At 43.9% G+C, this 21,038-nt stretch overlaps 1 protein-coding gene across 4 annotated transcripts in view; it reads right to left on the bottom strand.

Annotated features, from left to right (window-relative positions):
• Positions 1-18,710, bottom strand: part of LOC137425440 (A disintegrin and metalloproteinase with thrombospondin motifs 3) — a 192,678-nt gene extending 173,968 nt beyond the window's left edge. Inside the window, exons 1-4 of one of the 4 annotated variants that reach the window (XM_068113881.2) lie at positions 18,277-18,710; positions 17,974-18,078; positions 16,988-17,349; positions 16,716-16,863 (exon numbers count right to left, since the gene is read on the bottom strand). In XM_068113881.2, the coding sequence (XP_067969982.2) occupies positions 16,716-16,863; positions 16,988-17,349; positions 17,974-18,078; positions 18,277-18,562 (901 nt within the window). In that variant the 5' untranslated portion in view covers positions 18,563-18,710. The remainder of the gene's footprint in view (positions 1-16,715; positions 16,864-16,987; positions 17,350-17,973; positions 18,079-18,276) is intronic. The other 3 variants (XM_068113882.2, XM_068113883.2, XM_078776651.1) reach the window with 3 other exon arrangements.
• Between the last annotated feature and the right edge of the window lie 2,328 nt (positions 18,711-21,038).

Here is a 21,038-nt window from a genome sequence, read left to right as displayed (position 1 = left end):
AGACACTTTCAGATGCCATCACCAGAGAAATTCGAGCTATTCCACTTGCCATGGTTGAAATGTCTATGGACAACTTTTCCGCGCGTCTGCAAGAATGCTTGGACAAGAACGGCCGCCATTTAGATGATGTCATTTTTCAAACATGAATTACATTTTTTAAATGTCTTTGTTACAGTGTATTACATGGCATTATATATGTAGTCTTTAAAAAAAATAAAAATTGAAATTCGACTAAAAATAACTGTGTACGAGTTTTCTGAAAATCGTCACACCTCCCTGACGGACCCTGTATTATTGCAATATGTTATTATTACACATGTTATTGTGTATTCCTGTTCTTACTGTAATATATTTTTTTACTCATGGGGCTTATGGCTCACGCTGGTAGATGGCAAAAACAAATCTTGCATAAGCAACTAAAACCGTGTCCTGGGATTTATGACTCACCCTGTAGATGGACTACCGTATTGGCATGGTTTCATTTTACTATCAGATACAGGTCTGGGAATTCAAATGGAAATGCACATGATCTGGGTAGAGAGATACATGATGAGGAAAAGCCTTCATATTTCTGTTTTGAGTAAAATCAAATGAAGACCACAACCCCATGTCCACTCCAATCCACAATGACCTGATCTGGTTTGGACTTCTCTGATGTAGACCTTGCAGGAAATCTGTGCAGAGGTCTGGATCAGAGAAGTCCAAACCAAATCTAGTAAATTGGCAAGGTTACTGTGCTTTGATGAACATATACAAGGAACTTTTATGCAGGAGGATGCCATTTGGCCCAGTAATCCTGTGCTACATCAACACAACATGTATTCAATCTAACAACTTATGAAGTTAAATTCACTGGGGGAGGGAATAGGGAGTGGATGAGTAGTGATGAGAACAATGAGGCAAAGCGCAAGGCATCACCAGCGTGAGATATATATATATATAGAGAGAGAGGAGGAAGATGGTTGAGAGAGAGGTGAGAAGAAAGGAAGAGGAGGGGAGATATGTGAAAGCAGTCGGTCAGGCACAGCAAGGTGCTTGGACTAAGTGGGAAGGTGTGCGGGTGAGGATATTGAAGTGGCAAGAGATTTGGAGGATGGAGCCAATATTGTTGAATTTCCTGTTGCGGGCAACGTATGATGTGCTTCCGTCACCAGTAAACTTGGGATTGGGGGGTTGTTGCAGGAGGAGAGATGTTATTTGTGTGGAAGTGTGGGAACGGTGCAGCATGCACTGAGTGCATGTTCAGTCGCATTGGCAGCAGGACAATACAGGTGGCGACATGATCAGGTGCTCAGGTGGTGCAGATGGTGCAACAAGAGGTGCTGAGGTCGAGAGAAAGAAGAGTGGAGAAGGAGACTGATGGGGGAGGTGTGGTTTGTCAAAGAGGGCCAAGTGGTAAGAGGTGGAAAGAGGAGGAGGTGGAAAGCAAGAGGGCTGTCAGATGCTTGTGATTGGCAGGTGGTGGCAGACCTAAAGCTACAATTGATATTCCCAGAGGAGATCTGCAAGGTTGCAGCCTGACATTGTCATTTGGTCAGGTGCAACAAGACAGGTCATCTTAGGGGAATTGTCGGTACCTTGGGAAGAGAATATGGAAGAGGTGCACGAGAGGAAGAGAGGAAAGTACAGTGAGCTGGAGGCAGAGTGCCGGGAGAAGGGTTGGCGAGTTTCGTGTCAGCCATTTGAGGTGGGGTGCAGAGGGTATATTGGCAATTCCTTTTCTGCATTTCTTGCTCGGCTTGGAGTGTGTGGGACAGAAAGAAGGAGGATGTGTGACAAGGTGGCCCAGGTTGCCTTGAAATGCTCATTTTGGATATGGAGGAAGTTTATGGAAGCACGTCGAACGGTGTAGGTTGGTTGTGTGTGTGTGTGTTTTTTTGTTTGTTTTTTTGGTTTTTGGTACTATTATTATTTCTTATTTTGTGTATATAAGTGAGTGGGTGAGGGTGTGTGTTTTTTTTGAATGAACTAATTTTTGCATGAGTGTGTGTTTTTGTATGTTGAGTGGTGTATGTTGTAAGGGTAGGTGGTTGGTTGGTTGGTGTTGTGTGTGTGTGTGTATGTGTGTGTATGGGTGTGTATGAATGATCTGGTATGTTTTGTTGGTGAGTGGTGAAGGGTATAAAGGTGGGAGTTTGACTGTTCCACCGTGTTTGTTTGGTGCTGTGGATTCTGGATGCGGAGGTGTTGTTGTTGTTGTAGTCTGCGTTCACACTGGCTGGGGGTGGGGGTATGTACGCATCCAGGTGTAGTTGCTGCATGTGGATGTGTATGTGCCCCCGCTGGCCCACCTTAGCTGACCGTATCGAGGTTGAAGGGCCGAAACGGGATGATGCTGAGGACCTCGACTGAGGACCCAGTCAGTGCGGCACACGTGTGACCAGGTGTGTTTTGAACTTATATATATATATATATATATATATATGTGTGTGTGTGTGTGTGTGTGTATCACTCTTTTGGTCTCTCAAGGTTATCAGACAAATAAGTCTGAACTTGTAATTCATTCTTGTGACTGGATAAGATATATATAATATTGTTATGTCTGGCGGGGTAGTGATATGTAGAGCAGATAGATCTGAATAGGTAACGTGCTTCGTCTGTTGCGGTAAGGAAAACCTCCTGTAATAAGTTCATGTGTAGGCATTTTGTCAGGTAAGGAGTATACTTGTGAACCTACCAGGAGGTTCGTGTGTTAAGTAGAGTTAGGGATTAAAGAGTAGAGCCCCTGTGTGTCCTCACCTGGTTAGCCAAACCTTAGTCCCTTTTGGCACCGCAACCACATAGAAATTCCGACAGGTCCTTCATGCAACACTAAATAACGCCCTTCCCTGACATGACTGTGAAAGAGAACCGGCAAAAGGAAAGCAGCCCTGGACACCGCCGATAATGGCAGCCGCCATTTACACCTCTGACAGGCCTATCCACCTCTATTGCCACGTGCTATGACGACACCACAGGCCTGTGATTCGGTGGAGGCCACTGATTGGGTGGCGCGCGAAGGCTGACGTCACTGCCCCGGAGTGATACGAGGGGCGGCAGGACTTTAGTGGATTGAGTGAGTTGGCCAGGAGAGATCAGCGAGTGCCAAAGGTGATTGTTAAGTCTGAGAGTGGAGAGCAGTTGCGCGGCAGTTGGTGCAGAGCAGTTGCGCTGCAGTCGGCTCGAGAGAGAGAGACGGAGGGAGAGAGGGAGCACATCCGGTTCTTGTTTTACACAGCTCACTATTGCAGCTCTTCTTCGTCTTGCGCAGCCCGAGTTGGGCTGAGGTGTAGCCCAAGTGGAGTTCGCTTGCTTTTTGACCTCACTTGGAGCCGCTAGCCTGCATTGGGTGCACGGTGCTTTTCCTGCTTTGGGGCCTCGTATGCGAACGGAGTGGGCGTTGGCTCGGGCCTTCGCATTGCTGTGGTACTTGGAGCGAGGCCTGCTGGTGCTCGGAGGCGGTCAGAGAGGGCCACGTGGGACGCCGAACGGGGCCGTGTTGGACGGCAAACAACGCAAGACAACAGATGAGATAAGGCCGCATCCGCAGAACATTTTAAAATTACACCACGAACGTGTTTCTTTTCCTTAGTTCGCAGTCCCTCGTTTGTATCTGAAGTGTGAGTGGGGACGTCCCGATTAGGATATTTTATTACCGGCGCATGCTTTTTCCTGTCCTTGCCCTTTTTATATTAATAAACCCTTGTATTATTTTGCATCCCCTGTTAAACCTCTGCCTGCTTGAGTTAATCCCCTTACAGGACCGGAGCTACGTCGGTGCGCTGAAGGTAAGCTTTTGCCGCAGCCTCCATTTTCCTTCTTCCTCCCGCGCGACATATAGCTGAATCCGTGTTTGGTAGTTGCCTCCGAATAAGACCGTTTAGGCCAACCACGACTCTGGTGTTAACCGGAGTTGTGCGACAATATATCTATATATATATATATATATATATATATATATATATATATATATATATATATATATATGTGTGTGTGTGTGTGTGTGTGTGTATATATATATACTGTATGTATATATATATATATATATATATATATATATATATATATATATATATATATATATATATATATCAATACCCCGTTTTACGCCATTTCGACCTACGTCAAATCCGACTTTACGCCACTCTTCCAGAGTAAATTTCAGTTCAGCAGACGTCATGATGTGCGACTTTACGTCACTCCTACCTCATAATAGGAGGACGTGAAAAAAATTAATTTTTCCTTAAAAATATATTTAAAATAAATAAAATAGTATGTAAAAATTAACAATAAAAGAAGCTAAAAAACAATTTAAAATACAATAAAAAGCACATTAAAAATATATTAAAATGTACGTACAGTATACGTACACGTAGCTGCTGGTTCTCATTCAAAACAAAGGCGACGCCATATGCATTTTGTCCTGTGTTGCGGTCGCGTGCTTGCTTTGTGATCATCAATTCATCAATCCATTAATCCATCAATTCATCATCTTTTTGATCACCACGATCATCAATTGTGATTAAAATGATCATCAATCATTTCATCCCGGCTGTCAAGAGCTATTGTCGAGAGAAGAAAATTCAATTTAAATTGCTGCTGATTTTGGACAATGCACCTGGCCATCCCACTAACCTCGGTGATTTCGACCCCAATGTGAAGGTGGTGTATTGCCACCCAACACCACATCGCTCATCCAGGCTATGGACCAGGGTGTGATGGCGCTTTTTAAGCGCTACTATCTCCGCCGCACTGTTCGTCAGGCTGTCGATGCAACGTCGGAGGAGGAAGGCATCCACATCCGGCAGTTTTGGAAAAACTATAACATCTACCAGGCAGTGCTTAACATCAATGCTGCATGGTTGCAGGTTACGCAGTCGGTGATGAATGGGGTGTGGAAGCGTTTGTGCCCCCACCTTGTTAATGATTTCACGCGGTTTGATGCGCCAGTCAAGGCTGTGTCTAAAAACTTGGTTTCCCTCAGCGCTGACCTGGAGATGGAGTTGGAGGAGGAGGATTTCGATGGTTTGATCGAGGCAGACAAGCAGCCTTTAACGAATGAGGACTTAATGGCGTTGAAGGAAGAGCGCCGCAAAGAGGATGAGCTTCCAAAACCAGAGCAAAGGAAATTCACCGCAGCCGAAATGCAGAAAGGTTTTTATCACCTCTCCAAGTGTCTTGCAATATTTGAGGCACAAGACCCAAACGCCGAGCGTTTTGCAAAAATGAGGAATGGCACCAGTGACCTTTTTCTCCCGTATAGGACCATCTTAACTGAGAAGAAGAAGCGCACAATTCAAGGGACTTTGGATCAGTTTCTACTTAATGTCGAGAAACGCAAGGCCTCTACTAGTTTTGATGAGTTGCCGAAGAAGCCCCGCATATAGTGTTCATTACTCTTTTAAAAATATGGCTGAAATGTGTTTTTTGTGTTCAGAAGAGACGCCAAGTTTAAGGTGAATAACATAATTTTATTAATTTTATTTATTATTCTTTACAAATTCATTTATTATTTGTGTTCATTACTCATTAAAAAATATGACTAAAATGTGTTTTTAGGGTTCTTTAAGGTTTAGCCATAGTTATATACTTTCGCGAGTTGTTTACTCCAGTTTTACGGTGTTTGTCTTCATTTTAAGGCATTTTTAAGGCATTACGCCCGGTTTATGTCAAAAACGGAGTTACGTCACGACTTATGGAACCAATTAATGACGTAGGCCGGGGTATTGCTGTATATATATATATATACATACATACATACATATATATATATATATATATATATATATATATATATTGTTATATATTGTTATATATTGTTATATATTGTTATATATTGTAATGGTTCTCTGCCGCCCTTCTTACCCTTACCAAGGGGGGATTTAGCCCCTTGTTCTTTCTGGGCTTGGCGGAACCGAGAGACTTGAAACGCCTCTTCCAGACAAACGCAAGGTAGGGTTTCGGGACCAAGTCTCGCTCGTACCTAAATCCCTGCACCGCCACGGAAGCGGGGAAGCAAGCCTCGCACGATCCACGTGTGATTTGGGTATGCCGAGCGGATTGAGTACCACGTGGTCCGTGCAGTTTTTAGTAGTGGAACCCGATTTGAGCGGTTTTATTCGTACCACGCTTAGTCAATGAGGAAATCACGAGAACGATTGAATGGAAAAGGAAGAACACAGGTTTAATTATTATTCCCACACGTATGTACAATGATCGGTACGCAGAGACACAGAGCAGCACTTAGTCAGTCTTATCTTCCCTCCCAGACTCGGGCCCATCACACTCACACAGGGGATCGCAGGCAGGTTGATGTCCCAGCCAAACGCGTCGACGTGGTCGTCCAGGAATGGCCCCGTCCGGCTCTCCACGGTCCCAGCACGTCCCGCGAAGATGGCAAGCAGGCGGTGGAAGGGTCCTCGTAGCGCGTCTCCCGAACAAAAGTCAGCCGATGAGGTAGGAAGGAACATACGCGTCTCTCAGCGCGGCTGGCGGTTACACAGCCGTTATCACTCGCGTAACTCAATGCACTGTACGCAGCTCAGCTTCGAGCTCAACCGAGCGTTACTTTATATTAGCGCGTATCCTGGTTCAATGCGCGTCTTTCTCCAATCGCGTATCTCTCAAAGTCCTCTTTGGCTCACCGCGCTGCTGGAACTCAACTCTCACCCGCTGGTGCTCAGTCCTCTGATGCTCTCCACTCGCGAGTCCTCCTGGGGGCTTTGCACAACCGCTTATATTGATACGCCCCGAACCATCTCGAACCTCCTCGAACCTTCCAACCACGCCCTGTGACGCAGTGCTGCCGCCACACCCTCTGAGCCCTGATTGGCGGCTCGCGCTTACCGTCAGCTCCTCTGCCGCCCTCATTCGGCCCGGCCCCGCCCTGACCCTCCTAGCTGGCCTCGTGTTAATTCGCGCCAAAATCTACCAAAGGCAGCGCAAAGGGGCATGAGGCTAGGGAGGCGGGATAGTCAGTAGAAGTAGAAGTAGGACCTATTCTCCTTACTCTACTCAACGCAGAACTAACATAGGGAAAAGGACTAAGCTCACAAATACGAAGAAATAACTACATGATCGCGAGGCTACATGTTGCTTGTGTGACGAACTACAGTCACGTGAAAAAGTAAGTAAACCCCATGGAAAGTTTTGACTTTTTCAACATATTCAACATATAGCTAATTGATCTTCATTTCAACAATATTGATAGATAAAGGTGATATAATATAACAAATATCATGAAACATTTACATTTTGTAGTCCATAGTATAATTTAAATAAACATAAATGCAAATTTCGCATGTCGAAAAAGTAAGTACGTACACCCTTGGCTCTAATAGGTGGTATTGCTCCCTTTCGCAGAAACAACCTGAAGTAGGCGTTTCTTGTAACTGTCGACCAGTCTCTGACATCGACTGGGAGAAATTTTTGCCCACTCCTCCATGCAGAATTCTTTCAGCTGTGATGCTTTCAGCTCTTTCAGCTAGGCATGGTGACGCCGCACACTTCAACAACAAAGAGCAAACCAATAGGTTCCTCCAAGACAGGTTCCTCCAAGATCCTCTCTGACGATGTTCTAATCATTTGCACCTGAGCTTGTGCACCTGATTCTAATTTTAGGTATTTGAAGTAGTGATAAATGTCGGGGTTTACTTACTTTTTCCATATGTGAAATTTGCATTTATGTTTATTTAAATTATACAATGGACTACAAAGTGTAAATGTTTCATGATATTTGTTATATTATATCACCTTTATCTATCAATATTGTTGAAATGAAGATCAAATAGCTGTATGTTGAAATATGTTGAAAAAGTCAAAACTTTACATGGGGTGTACTTACTTTTTCACGTGACTGTATATATCTATATATATATATATATATATATATATATATATATATATATATATATATATATATATATATATATATATATATATATATATATATATATTACATACACACACACACATATATTTGTAAAACTGAGAAATAGCAGAAACTCCACAATACAAGCAGGGTGCCTCATTTTCATAAAATATATAATCAGAAGAAATTGATACAATTTATATAAATATGCATATATTGGTTCGAGTCTCGTGTTGAGTCAGAGTTTTTCACACTTAGCAACACGCAGGAATTTAATTCCTGTTAATAAAAAATTATAGATGAGTTAATCTCCAATGCACTTCTGCACATACTTGCATGCACATACATACGCATACATATATACTTACGCTCACATCCGTGGTCTGCCTAGCAGGCACGTACGACATCGGCCATCATAAAACTCACAGTGTTAAGTGTGGAAAATTTCTGAGGAGATTTTGGTTGGCTCAATAGCGCAGTGGGCTGTCACCGTGAAAGTGATGGAGGCCCTTGGTTCGAGTCCTGTGTTGAGTCAGTTTTTCACACTTAGCCCCACACAGGAATTTAATTCCTGTTTATAATATATATATATATATATATATATATATATGTATATATATATATATATATATATATATATATATATATATATATATATATATATATATATATATATATATATATATATATATATATATACAGACTTGGCATTTAATATGGAATATTTTTTTTGTGGGGATGAACTTACTTTTCAAGATGACTTAGAACCAAAAGTTCATTGGAATTATGTTGAAATAATTCTAGATTTTGTTAATGTGACCTTTAAAAGAAACAAGAACCACATTGGACATTTCAAAGCAAATAAATTGATCCTTGAAATTGATGTAAACTGATATCGAACTCAATTCACGGACAGTACTATGTTAAACTTCTGTGCGTTTTCCAGAAGTATCTCTTTATTTTGCACATTAGCCAAAAATTTTTTTTAACAAAAACAAAAGTTAAATTACGACTGGGATTACGGACAGTAAAATTACAGTTCAGTACTTCGTGTAACCCCCACGAGCATTCAGGAGAGCACGAACATGTTGAGGCATGCTGTTCACGAGATTTGCCATGGTTTGGACAGGAATCGCTTGCCATGCAGTTACAATAGCCTGTTGCAATTCACGCACAGAGGCAGGCTGCTGGTCCAAGTTGTCGATTTGACGTGTTAATTCTGCCCACACGTTCTCCATCGGATTCATATCCGGGGACATGGCAGGCCACTCCATATGCTCTACACCACGGTCAGCAAGAAAGTGTTGGATCATGCGAGCACGATGAGGCCGTGCATTGTCATCTTGGAAGACAAAGTTTCCTCGAAAGGCTGCACGAAGAAATGGAAACAATGTTTCTTCCAGAATGGCCCTGTGCTTGAACTGGTTCAGGTTTCCATTCAGAACAACCAGGTCAGTTTTGCCCCCTGCATGAAAAGCAGCCCAAACGGTAACCCCACCACCTCCAGCTTGGACTCTTGGCACTATACAATCTTCGTTGTAGGCTTCATGCACTTGTCTGCGCACTCGGACGCAGCCATATTGACGATAGACCAGAAATCTAGACTTGTCACTGAAGATCACGTGATTCCAGTGTCCTGGCTGCCATTGACGGTGCTCTCTGGCCCACTGCAATCGGCGCTGGCGGTGTTGTCTGGTCAGACATGGCTTTCTCAGGGGACGCCTGTCACGATAGCCTGCTTGAACCAGTCGTTGGTTGACTAGCCTCCTGGATACAGGCACATTTGTCAGTTGCTGCCACTCAGCCCTAAGCCGATTAGCTGACTTGGTACGGCCATTGCGGACTCACCGGTGCAGCTGGCGATCATCCCTCCTTGTGGTTCTGCGGGACATCCTGACCTCGGTATTGGAGTAGGGACACCCCTCTGAGCATTTCGTTTCAGGATCTTTGACATCCGACCTTGAGTGATGCCATACTGCCGAGCAATAGCACGCTGTTTCATGCCGGAATTTCGTAAAGCCACCACTAAATGACAAACAGCATTGTCGAGTTGACGGACCATCTCCAGGGGAAGCGGCAATAACTTTGGCAGATGTGCAGCAGTTGTTTTCCACTAATACAGAACGCAACAACCCTTATATACCCGATTGTGAAGCCAATCGTCAAATGTACCTGTCCGTACATTTTGTCACGCCACCTGTGATGTAATCCTGTTATTGACTTCTTGCTGCGACAGACAATCAGTGACATGGTTCTTTTAACAAAGAAATCACCGAAGCGTAAAATAAACTCACCAGATTGATATACCGAGTTCAGAAAGTAAACCCAAGTCAAGAAAAAAAATATATTCCATATTAAATGCCAAGTCTGTATATGCATGTATTTGTAAAACTGTGAGACATAGCAGAAACTCCACAATACAAGCAGGGTGCCTCATTTTCATAAAGTATATAACCAGAAGAAATTAAATCAGTTACAGATGTAGCTTCAGGACGATGTTTTATTTTCAACAAGCTTTCAGCCATCGAGACTTCAACGAGAGATTTCAACGAGATGTTCTCTCGTTGAACTTGAGGAAGACTGAGAAGAAGGCCTATTTGGCCGAAAACATGTTGAAAATAAAAATTAAAGATTGACCTCAAGTTACCTCTGTCATACCTCTGTATATATACAGGGTGTCCCATAAGTCTGGAACCATCCCATAAGTCTGGAACTATAGGGCAAAATAATGGAAACTTGTATTCACAGGCTTGTATTCACAGAAGGTGTTCAATGTGTACACAATTATGATTGATCCAAAAATGCAGGCAATGTATCCAGTCAGCAGTCACACAGTAAATGGTGTCAGGAGTGATGTTGTTACATGCGTCGCTGATGCGCTCCCGCAAATGTGCATCATCTGGATTTGATTTCTGCATCTCAGACCATCATCTGGATCATCTGGAGCATCTGGATCAGACCTCTGTATTTTATTCGCATAGACCAACGCCTTCAAGTGACCCCAGAGATATTTTTTTTAAAACAAAAAAACAATGGCCTGAGATCTGGGCTCCTCACCTGCCACTCCACAGGCCATCGTTGTCCTATCCAGTGACCAGGGAATTGCCTGTTCAGTCTCTTACGTGGATGCTGTAATGGGCAGGAGCACCATCCTGCTGGAACCATGCTAGGAAATCCCCATCTGCATTCAAGACACTAGGGAATGCTTCCTCGTTGTGCATATGCAAGTAAGCGACTCCTATGACTGTGCCCTCAAAAAAGAAGTGGCCTATGATGCGGTCTTTCCAAATGCCACAGTACATGAGCGGCACCTTGTTCCTTTGAAGCAGTAAACCAGTGAGGGTTGTCTTGCGACCAGGAGTGGGTGTTCTGTCGGTTCACCTCATAATTTGCATAGAAAAAAAGCCAAATCACTGCACAGAATGGTGGATGGGAAATTGGGATTTTGAGCACATTGTTCCATAGACCATTCACAAAATTCCATCCGTCGGTCCGGATTATATTTGCTCAATTCCTGTAGGATTTGAAGTTTGTAAGGATGCCATTTGTGCGCTTGAAGATTGCGGTGAATACTTCTTTTCGACACTCCTGTCTCAGCGGACAACCGCCGAAGAGATGTTTTGGGGCTTTTCGTGAAATGAACGAGGATGGTAGTAGCTGTGTGATCATCGGTGGATGTCCACAGAAGTCCACTGTGTGGTTTATCTCCTATGGATCCCATTTCCCTGAACGTTGCGACGAGTTTTCCGACACAGCTGTGTGTAATCGGCGCACGGTCCGGATGCAATCTGTTGAATTCCTCAGCGACCTCCCTATTAATCAGATTTCCTACAAACAGCATTACCTGCTTGCATTCTTCCTTACTCAGCGACATCATGGACACCTGCAAGAAACGAAAACAATCATGAAAAAAATCATTCTTAAACGAAAAATAAATCATGAATCACTTATTTTGCCCTATGGTTCCAGACTTATGGGACACCGTGTGTACACTGTACATGTATGTATATATATATATATATATATATATATATATATGTGTGTGATTAAAGTTGCAATTTCCCAACATAAACTGTCCCACCGGCCCTCAGAGTGGAACGGCCCACCAGGCATTTTCCCAAACTGCCCTATGGCAAATCCGGGGCTGTTGTAGGGTGAGGAATTAACAAACAAAGAGAGCACATTCACCTTTTCTCAAAGACATGACCATCACGGCACAGGTATGTGATCATGGATCTGTACTTCACCTACCTACTATTCTTGTGAATATTGATGCACCCCTCTAGCCCCGATGCTTCTAAGTTCCTATCTAACTCAAATTTATACTTATCCATTGTTTCTGCTGCCACTACCTTACCAGGGAGTCCATTGTATTATTAGGAATTACGGTCCGAGAACTGACCCATGAGGTACCCTTCTACTTACAACCTCACAGCCACTCTTTGCATCCCATCACCAAGCCAGTTTTCAATACAGTTAGCTACCGAGCAGCCACTCCTCAAGCCCTAACCATAACTTCCACCCTTCTATGAGAAACCTTTTTGAATGCCTTCAGAAAGTCGAGATACACTACATCCACAGCACTTCCCTTCTTCCTTTGTATGCAGCACAAGGCGACTGGGTAACATTCGGCTGTATGATCTTATTGGCCCATTTGGCTGAGAGTGCTGCTGTGCTGCTGATGCAATGCCCTTTGTAGGTTAGGGCAGGAATTTGTCATTTGTTCACGGTGCCTATCGCCAACTCTTCGCGAAGGTCACCTTGGGATCTTTAATGTCCACCAACAAATGCTGCTAGATGGAACGCCCGTTTAACGTCCATCCGATGGATGGCACTCACATTGATAAATCACCTGTCTGTGAAACACAGGGATGACAGCTTATAGCTGCGTCGGGATTCAAACCTGGGCTAGACAGCCTGGTGTTGGCTTAGCGGTTAGGGTGCCGGTTGGGGATTCTAGGATCCTGGGTTCGAATCCCTGTCGATCGCTGAATTAACACCAGGGGGGTTGACTCAGCCTGTCATCCTTCCGAGGTCGGCAAATTGAGTACTAGTTCACTGGCAATTCCCTGTGTGTCGCAAGAGGCGACTAACAGGGTTGGCGGCAGGAAGGGCATCCGGCCATAAAACATTGCTTCAAAAAGGGGACCACGGTGCCCAAAAAAGGCCAACCCCTGCTCTGCGGGGGAAAATGGCCTCTAAAGGTGGTTCGCTAGACACTCTGGAGGCGATTATGCATACCTCAAGGCAATTCAGTCAGCACAGCATAAATTTTATGTTCATCGTCTTTTATGTAAGAGAGTTATGAAATTTGCAAATGTTGTCGAACTCCTACTACTTCGCCAGTCTTTTTAGAAACATATGTTGCGGAAAGTACATTACACAATGCGCATCAACAAGAGGCAGAAAAGACTAAGGGAATTTCCCAAGCTCGAAGCTATTAGCCAGCAATGGTGAAAGACATGGAAGCCTACTGCCATTCCAGGCCCGTGTACCATCGCCAGAGCTAGCAAGAAAGTTCAACCTCCCATGGCTCATTGACCGACAGAAAGCCACTTGAGATGCTTAGTATTGACTAAGCTGTCTTTGAACCTGGATGCAAATGGATTGGGAATGTCTTCGTGAAGATGGATGTCTATATTATGTACATGTAAGCCATACCAGCGAAAAACCAGAAAGTCAAAACGATGGCAGAAATCCTTGGAAACTAATGGCTTGTGTGGTTTGGTGTGCTACTGCATATGCACAGCGATCAAGGTAGGAATAGATGGAGAAGTTGTTGGAGAACTTTGTCGTATGTGTGGAATAAATAAAACCACAACCCCTTACCACCCACAGGGAAACGGGCAGTGTAAGTGATTTATCCACACGCTTCATGACGCACTTTACACATTACCCGGATAAAAGAGGTCCCAGAATGAGCATTTGCCCGAGCTTGTCTATGTCGACAACCACACTCCCAAATCTTGCTCTGGTTATTCACCTTACTATTTGTTCTTCGGGTGCGACCTTCGGCTCCCAGTTGACAACTTTCACTACCTGAATAATGAAGACACCGGTTACAGCAATATAGAGGATTGAGTACCTGCTCATTAGAGGAGACAGGAGACCGAGAGATGGATTGAGTACCTGCTCATTCGAACTGGCGACGACGATAAGTGAAGGAAGCTTTGCAGCATAAGAATAGACACAATAAACCTTCCAATGATGGCGGCATACCAGTAGGTGGTACAGCAATCCCGCACAATCGTGGCTATGAAGGGAAGGCATAAGATTCAGGATGTGTGGAGCCCAGGCCCATATGAAGTTATCCAATGTCCTGATCCAGAAGGAAATGTGTATGTTATTCAGCCACTAGGAGGTGAGAAGGAGTTTGAGATACCACGACATGGACCTGTTCATTCAGAGGAGCAGGTGTCAACAGTCGATGTCCTCCAAAGTTAAAGAGAGCTAGGCACGTCAGATACAGCAGGGGAAAGACACTCCAGGACTGATGGTGTTTTTAAGGGCTGGTGTTAAAGATGTACACACCGATGGATTCAAGCGTGGATTTGAAACATAAGGAAGAATTAGACAATACTCAGATAGTCTTTGCGAGTCACAGGTTCCGTTCAACTGCCGGATGTCACCAGAACGTGATGATGGACACCGGTGATGTACATGTAGGCCATACCAGCGAAGAACCAGATTGTCGCGGTGGATTAACTCGGAGACTTGACCTTTAAAAACCCACGAGTTGTTCGAAATATAACTCAAACACATTATCTGGTAAAGGTAAATCACAGACTACAGTAGATTTGTGCCGAGGTGAAGACTGGTGACTTGGGTTGGCATTGCTAGTAATGTGTGATGCTTTACAGTTTACACTGTGGGCATTGATGGTTGTTGGGACTATAACATCTAAAAGGAGAGAATTCTCATGGGTCGTTGTTGTGGTAACGGAATTACTTACGATTTCTGCATCATCTCCAGATATGAGGGCCAGTGTCACGCCTTGCAGTTGTTTACAGAATTGGAGAACAGCTGATCGGCGTTGTGTTGTTGTGCCGCCTTTGTTTAAACTTACAGCTGTCAAGTGTTTTCCGATACCTCCTACACAATTTGTATTTTATAAAACTGAAGCTTTGCTTAATGATGGCATATCGAAACGTTTTGCCCAAATGTCCATGCTATTTTTCTCACATGAATAGATCACATTTCCGCAGCGAGTGGTCTGGACGCCATATTATTATGAGCTAGACACATTGTTTTAGCCGAGCCGAGTGAATGCTTTGTGTCATCATTTGGACAGCTTACTCTGCATAATATTATAGTAATGCGAGTTCCCTTACAAGGAGCTTTAACACAAGTGGAGGCCATTACACCCATCAAAGCCTGTGCTCGTATTGCCAACTTATGGTTGTTTGTTCATGCTCTATCCTTATTAAATGCTGAGCGTCCAAGAAGCAGCACGTACAGTTTTAAGTCTTTGGTAAGATTCAGCCGGGGTTCGAACCGCAGATGTCCCAGACTTTGAGCAAATGCTTTAACCATTATGCCACCGACTTGTGCACTAAAATAGAATCAGTTGAGATTGTATACAAGTATGCTGGATGTTCTTTGAAGTCTGTTCATATTCTAGCTGTTTTAATTCCTGCTGGTGTAAGTGGTTTAAGTGGTTCAGGGGAGCTTATGCGATGGCGCGTCGTCCGTCCGTCCGTCCGTAAACACTTGAAACTTCTTCTCCGAAACCGCTGATGGGATTGTGACCAAATTTGGCACAAATTATATTTGTTGTGTTGTGACTAAAGTTTGTTCACGGCATTAAAAAATTCGTGGTCTAAGGGTGTCTACCAGGGTCAAAGTGGGTTTGACCCCTCAAAATAGGAATTTGCTGTTTCCTCTGAAACTACAAACACGATTTCGAGGAAACTTCAACACAACCTTCATCACCCGTGATGTACCAAAGTTTGTTGATGGCATTTAAAAAATCTGCCCCTTTGGGGAATATACGGGGGGTCAAAGTGAGTCCAGGTTTGTCCCCCCCCAAAATAGGTATTTGCTTTCTTCTCAGAAACTACACACACGATTTCGATGAAACTTCACCACAACCTTCACCAGCTGTGATGTACCAATGTTTGTTCACGGCATTAAAATAATCTGCCCCTTTAGCGGTCTATGGGGGGGGTTGCCTCCCAAAATCGGTGTTTGCTTTCTTCTCAGAAACTACACACACAATTTTGATGAAACTTAACCACAACCTTCGTCATCCGTGATGTACCAATGTTTGTTCAAGGCATTGGAAAAATTGGGGTCTGAGGAGGTGGGAGGGGGGTTGCCCCCCAAAATAGGTATTTTTTTGTTTGTTTGTTTAAAGTCTTATGAATATGTTAGTATGATTCCACATGCTGCCCTGTCTTCGAGCAGCCATTGAAATTGGTTTAAAATACCTTTAGTCAGTGTAGTCTGTTTATTCTACCAGGTGAGCACCAGGGGTATTGTCCCTAAGTTTCATATTTAATGTTTTTTTGTTTGTTTGTTTTCAGATGAGGTTCTTATATAACAGATGTGTCATCGAGTCACACCACATGGGAAGGTATTTTATACAATATAGAGCTGAGATGAGAATATCATTCACCGAGTAAAAGCTAATTCGTGATGTAATAACAATGACACACACTGTTTGCAACGATAACGCTTCTTGAACGGATTGCTGCAAGCTTGAGATGAGGCTTTGCATGAAGAGCAAAACGAGGTGAATGAGAGGTTATGCGGGCCTTGCCATGGATATGCTGTGAAGCCGAGGACACGTGTTGGGAAGAGGGATTGGACTGGGGAAGGTGCGCTCTCTGCGATCCTTAATTTCCTTTCTTTCTGATCCACTCACCGTGTGCAGCATCCTGTGTTCCATTGCTGAGTGCAGACAAGCGGCGGTACACGACATGCAGACGGCCGTCTCCCACTTCATCCTCAACTCGTCCCAGTTCTGCCGGCTCGATGAGGAAATCATCCTCCGGGGTGCGAATAATCCCGGCCTGGGTGGAGCATGTGAGGTTAGAGACACGTTCACATATTTATGAAGCGAATACACTGCACAGATCCACAATAACAGCCACCATGACAGTTGATCGGAGTTTATACCATGCATAAGAAACCTACCAGGCCGTCGCAGTTGCTCAGTGCCACAGCCGCTTCAGGATGTCCGGATACGCTGCCAGTGTACACACAACCTGAAGGCAGCGGTTCTCTGTGCCAATCACCTTCCGAGTCCTCTTGCCACTCCGCAAATGCCCTGGGGGCCACCAGGTGGGTATTGGGCTGGAGCCTGAGGTGAAGCTCACGGCCAAACAGTGTGACGTTGAAGAAGATCATGTTTCTGGGGGTCGGGCTGGGGGCCTGGCGGCGGCTTCGCTGTCGGAGTGAAGCCGAGAGCGTCGTGGATACGAGACGGCCGTACCTGTCCGTGCGTAGTGGCCGTGTGAACGTGAAGTCCGAGACACGGGCTCGCGGGGACAGGGCTGCTGTGGGATAGGGACAGGTTGGGTCGGTGGCTGATTTGGAATTAAGCAAGGCACCGAAGGTTAGCGAACATCCAGATAAATCAGAGAGTAGTGGTTATGGTGTTGGGGAAGGAAGGCAATTATTAGAGGGGCAACAAAAGATCATGGGGACACAATCACAGCAGAAAATTTGCAAGTTTGTTCAGCAGGAATTGGATGACAGGATCAAGGTCAGGGTCAGGATCTAACATTGTCAAGTTCATGAAATTAATAAGCATGGTGTGATGTAAAAACCCGGCAAACAATCCCAAAATCCCGCGTCACGCCGAATTGTGGTGCACTCAAAAACGGTGGTGGCATTCTGTCCAGGAACCGGCGCAAGTGCGAGAAAGCGTAACGCATGGTGGTACTTGGTGCCATTGCAATGACCTAACGACGTGTGTGTGTGTGTGTGTGTGTGTGTGTGTGTGTGTGTGTGTGTGTGTGTGTGTGTGTGTGTGTGTGCGCGTGCGTGCGCATCGCAGTCACGTGACTGCCATGCACACGTCTCCTGCCAACCACACGTCACGAGGGCAATTCACGCTTTCGCGGAACGAGCGGCATCGCAACTCGAGCATCCGGTCGCAGGACTCCACGTCCACCTACCGTGACTTCGTACGCTCCGGATCCCCGACTCGTCGTGTCGCAGAGCTCGCACACAACCCAGTGTCAAGGCAATGAGAAGGAGAACCTCCATTTGACATTCGCAGCCTTGGGAGCCAGGCGAGAAAAGAACGTGCAAGAACAACCAACGTGAGATTTCCTATAAAAAAAAGAAACTTTGCAAACGGGAAATGTTAGCAAATATTAACTTCATGCATATTATTATATCACTGAGTGGTTATATATATATATATATATATAATTATATATTACATAACATCACAAGAGACAAGAAAAACGATTTGCCTTTTGGTTTTGTCGTGCGCAGCAAACCAAGGATCCAGAGGAGCGTCGAACCGCTTCCTCCCGACTTTTCCCTCGAGGATGAGAGAAGCTGGGAAGGGAATGGAGAAAAGAGGAAAGGAAGAGGGAAAGAGACGGAGAGATATACGCGGGCAGGGCAATGCGCTGCAGATCGCGCATGGGAAGGAAAAAACGGAGGCGTGCCCTCATTTTCGGAGCCGCGCTGCGATTGGTCAAAAGTTTTAGGAGGCGGAGCAAAAGCCGATCTTGTACCTCTTGCTTGCGTCATTCATTGGCTGCACATCTGTGTGCTCGGAGCTCGGTTGTGCGATTGCCACGCGGCAGGACCGACGGTTTGATTTGGTAACATTAGAAAATAAAATCGGATAGATAGAGATAGCTGGATGTGATTAAAAGGAGAAATAAAATAAGGAGCCATGGAAAGGTCAAAAATGGTTTCCTTGCGACAAAGGTGGGTGGTCTTCGGAAGTACAAAAAAACTATCCACAAAATGGTAACGGTGCTAACTATAGGTTATTTCACACCGTACTGAAACCGTTAACCTACTTGCCACTCAACTTTAAACTTCCAGCAATACATTTAAAGACAGAAAATGTCAATCGTCCACGGATTACTTGCAGCAGGTGAGAGGATGCTCAATATGGATATGGGACAGGTACGATGGACCAAATTCCAAAATGGTCTTCACCTCTGTGTCCCCTAATTCCCTCATTCTGATGCAGCTGTAAAACAGAGCGTCGGTGTCGCCGAAGTAGTTTCTTGGCAATGGTTATACTGGGTGGCCATTTGCAGTAGTTAGAACAGGAATTTTGAACTTGTTCAGGATGCCGGTGATAGCTCGCCTACTCTTCACGAAGGACACCGTGGGAACCCTTAACATCCACCAACGAATGCCGGCAGAGAGGACAACCGGCTTAAAGTCCATCCCAGGGACGGCACACACATTGATGAATCATCCTGCCTGTGAACACACCAGGATGACAGTTTATGGTCGGGATTCGAACCCAAGCTAGACAACTGAGAGGTGAGTTTGCCAAGGCCCGTGTTGTGAATAATTCCAATTTATGAACACATTACGTGCAGTATGTAAACCTCCCTAATGCCTGGTCAATACGTTATACACAGTTTCAGTATAACATATATATATAATTATAGCTGCGTCTTCATGTTGATTTCGAGCTTTACTTCTCAATGACCTTTTTGATGTAAAACGTCTTTCCATGTTTTTCTTTTTCATGGTAAGAATTCATGGACTAAAATGACGCCGGTACTTTGGCCAGATCACAAATTCCTGCCACGGAGACGTCTGGCCTGGCCAGCTGTTTCATGACAGACTTAACACTTGGGCCAAAATCTTTCCCCGACCGACAGCACAATAAATGAGGTCAATGAAGCACTACTATATGTGTATGTATAATGTATGTGTATGTGTATGTATATGTATAGTATATGCATATGAATAAGTATATGTATATGTTTATGTATATGTATTTGTATAGATATGCATATACTTATTCATATGCATATATCCCGCCCCCAGCCAGGCCACTCAACCCCTTCCACACCGTCCCAAAGCAACCCCCCCCCTCCCCCTCCCCCCTCCTCCAATTTTCGAATCCTTGCTTATTAAAATTTGCTCACCTCGTGAGCTCCATCTGCTGCGAAGTAAGATCTATAAAACTTGAAAGCCTGTGTGTATTTCCACCATTTTCCCCCACTTTTATATTTTTTGCCATTTCCCATCATCTATCTATAACATGGACTATTCTATTCTATCTATTCATTCAGGAATATACCTATTCAGGAATTCAGGAATTCAGGAATTCAGGAATTCAGGAATATTCAGGAATATACCTATTCAGGGAAATATCTATTTCATGGACCAAACCATTTCATGTAAATAGAGGGGGGGGGGGGGGGGGATTGTCACCGTACTCGCACCCACGTACCCACGTACCCACGTACGGGCATTGCACCCACGTACGGGCATGCCCTAGTATTTCACAATTCCAAACAATTTCATCTGTCATTTGAAAACTTCATCACCTGAGAGGTCATGAAAATATTGTGAACAGGTAGCGAATTTGCCTATGAGCTGTTTAGTCTGTGTTCGATTCCTGATCCCACGATAAACTGTCGGATTAGTACAAAGTGTGTCGTTCCTTTGAAGCACATTAAGCCGGGTGTCCCGTCTGCTATAATTAGAATGTGGACGTGAAAGTATATGGTGTCCTCCACGAAGATGGTCGGGTTATGGCCGAGGCGCACCAAATCCAAACTTCCACGACCTTCAGTCGAACGGCAGGCCTGGTCATCCTGTTCGTGAAAGACTTGGGCCAAAATCGTTCCTGGCAGAACTCATAATTATATGGTACTGATTGAAGAAGTTGTAAGTAGTAGTTGTAAGTTGTAGTTGTAAGTAGTAGTAGTAGTAGTAGTTATATTTATTATATAATATTATAATAAATATTATTATTATATAATAATAATAATAGTAATAATAATAACAGTAATAGTAGTAATAACAATAGTAATAATAATAATAGTAATAATAATAGTAGTAATAGTAATAGTAATAATAATAGTAGTAATAGTAATAATAATAATAGTAATAATAATAGTAATAATAATAGTAATAATAATAGTAATAATAATAGTAATAATAATAGCAATAATAATAATAGTGATAATAATAGTAATAATAATAATAGTAATAATAATAGTACTAATAATAATTATATTTA

This window comes from Myxine glutinosa, chromosome 4 (assembly GCF_964187855.1).
Source record: "Myxine glutinosa chromosome 4, kmMyxGlut1.1, whole genome shotgun sequence".
Classification (NCBI taxonomy): Eukaryota; Metazoa; Chordata; class Myxini; order Myxiniformes; family Myxinidae; genus Myxine; species Myxine glutinosa.
This window is presented reverse-complemented; position numbering and strand designations above follow the sequence as displayed.